Consider the following 2,651-nt stretch of genomic DNA (forward strand, 5'->3'; position numbering starts at 1 on the left):
AGCTGGTTCTGCACTTCGACCCTATGATGCCATGCAGATACCTGGCCGACGTCTTTCTTACACAGGAGCTGATGCTACAGCAGACGAGGTTGAGGTACTAGCAGCTCGTCCCCGCCGGGACACTCGAGCCCCTTCGTGTGGCACAGGCGGCAGATTGGGTCACGAGCACCGTTAGTCTTGTGTTAGTTTGTTGATGTTGTTCGCTTTACTGTTTAGTGTTGGTGTTATTTATTTTTCCTTTTTACCGTTTGCTGTTTCGTATGTTATGTAGAGTTTATGTCCTGTACTGTTTCTTGTATGAAGTTGATGTGCTGTTTCGGTTATTTTATTAAGCATGCTTTTACTTTACGTCATTTCTTTGTTGACGAATATTTTTAGTATTCCTTTTTACCTCGCATTTTATTATCTTTATAAAAAAATGAGAATGCAAATGTGAAAAAGACAACAGAATCAAGAACAATAGACGAAACATTTGGGTCTTGTCCAGTACAACGAAACATAAACAATAAAAAAAAAACATTACAGTAGTAGACATTGGCTAAAAATTAGGTTGCAGAAGCATGCGGACAATGTCGCCTGGTATGCCCGGGTTGCCTGCAAATCCCGCACCTCTTACCTGGTCCCGGCTCAACATCGTCCATTTCATTCCGAATCCTAGTAGATACCGGACGCCCTTCCATTGTACGTCGTAGGAGGGGGCTGTGCCGGATATGTGCTCCTTCAGAAGGGGGCCACATCTCCTCATCCGGCACGGGCTGGAATTCCATCTGATAAACCCGAAACACGCTCTCAACACGGTACACTAAATCAACATACTCTTGCCAGTCCAACCTCGCATATGCACACGCGGCCAGAGCATGTGCACAAGGATAATGTAATGCCTGGAAGTAACCACAATCACATCTGCGGTACCGAAGGTTAACTCGGAACCGTGACTGCACCCCTGCAGCAGCTATCTCGTCGACTGTGAATTTAGTGGTAGCTCTATCGTATGACGTCACCAACATCTGGGGAATGCCCTCAAGGTTCGCTAGTATGGCTTTCTGCAAGAACTGTGAGAACACCTGACCACTTGCAACCTGCGCCTGTGCTTGCCGACCCTTCATGACGAATAACTCGTTCAGGCGATAGTAATAGGACTTCACAATTGCACACACCGGCAAATTTTTAGTGCCCTTGAGGACGGAGTTGATACACTCAGACAGATTCGTTGTCATGTGGCCGTATCGTTGGCCCTCATCTAGGTGCTGTAACCATTTAGGTGGCTCTAACCCACGGATCCACTCCATCATCTGCGGGGATGTTACCGGATCTTCGCTACTGATTAGCTCCAGGTAGTACTGCGACTGCTCTTGTGTCTTCGAATATGCAGCGTTAACCAGGTGTCTCTTGGCTTCCTTACTCTTGAAGCTTGTAGCAAAGTTGGAGGCAATATGTCGAACACAGTACACATTGTGTTTCCAGCCACACCCCTCGCGTTCCAATGCGGCCTTTATTGCAGCATGCCTGTCGGATATAAGCAGAACTCCCGGCCGAGTTGCGACATGCCTCCTCAAATTGGTCAGGAAGAAGTACCATGAATCTGTATTTTCTCTTTCGACAAGTGCGAAAGCGACGGGTAGAATGTTGTTATTCCCGTCCTGTGCAATGCCCATGAGAAGGGTGCCTGCGTACTTACCATACAGATGTGTCCTGTCCACTGAGACCAGCGGTTTACAGTGCCTAAAAGCTTCAACACATGAAGGGAACGACCAAAAAACCTGGTGAAACATGACACTTCCACGGTCTAGTGTGTTCCCGACATAGTACGGCAGAGTTTGGAGGTCAACAATTGTCCCTGTTGCGAAAATGCTTACTTAGTTAAACATGTAAACGACTAAACGGACAGTAAAGACCAAAGACCTTTGCATAATAAAATACAACTAATACCTGGGACGAAAGCTTGGAGAGCACTGAGATATCTACGCAGCTGGTCATATGATTCGTCCCAATCACCATAGATCCTTGCGATTGCCTTCTGCTTCGCGTGCCAAACCTTCTTGTAAGAAACCTTGTAACCGTACGCTGACTCTACTGATCCTTGCAACACCTTTACACAAATGGTCACATCGGCATGCACCATGGGAAATATGTGCTGGCAGATGACGTTGCTATCGAGTTGGGCGTGGTCTTGAGACATTGTACTTGCCAAGCAACTATGAGGACCTTCATACTTTCGGATTTCCCAAAATCTACAGGACCTTGTCTTCGCCACCCGTACCATCCAACGACATCGGTCCCCGAACTGCTTACATCGACATACATACCTACTTTGGTCTGACTCTACAACCTTATATTCTGCACTCCTACGGATATTGTAGTTTTTTACCGCTAGCATCGCTGATTCCCGGTTAAGAAATTTCAACCCAACCTCAAGCTCCATCTCGCCTGACAAAGGATACGTGCTCGGTCTGTCCTCTGCGTTAGTCGAATGCATTGCACCCAAATTTAAGGATAGGTAGTGTGACGGCGTGGAGGAAGAACCACCACCACCTCCAGGTTCGACCCCCTATTGGAGGAACATCATCGCCATGTAGAGGCTGCGTCTCTGGAACGACATCTGCTTCATCACCGCTGAAATATTCAATCTCGTCCTCGTCAGACGTATCTGC

General features: G+C 47.2%; 1 protein-coding gene across 1 annotated transcript; it reads right to left on the reverse strand.

Annotated features, from left to right (window-relative positions):
- Nucleotides 546-2,422, reverse strand: LOC110268336. Its single transcript, XM_021114423.1, has 2 exons — nt 1,930-2,422; nt 546-1,837 (listed from the first exon to the last, which is right to left on the reverse strand). The coding sequence occupies exons 1-2, from the start codon at nt 2,420-2,422 to the stop codon at nt 546-548; spliced, it is 1,785 nt and encodes a 594-aa protein (XP_020970082.1).

This window comes from Arachis ipaensis, chromosome B10 (assembly GCF_000816755.2).
Source record: "Arachis ipaensis cultivar K30076 chromosome B10, Araip1.1, whole genome shotgun sequence".
Lineage (NCBI taxonomy): Eukaryota > Viridiplantae > Streptophyta > Magnoliopsida > Fabales > Fabaceae > Arachis > Arachis ipaensis.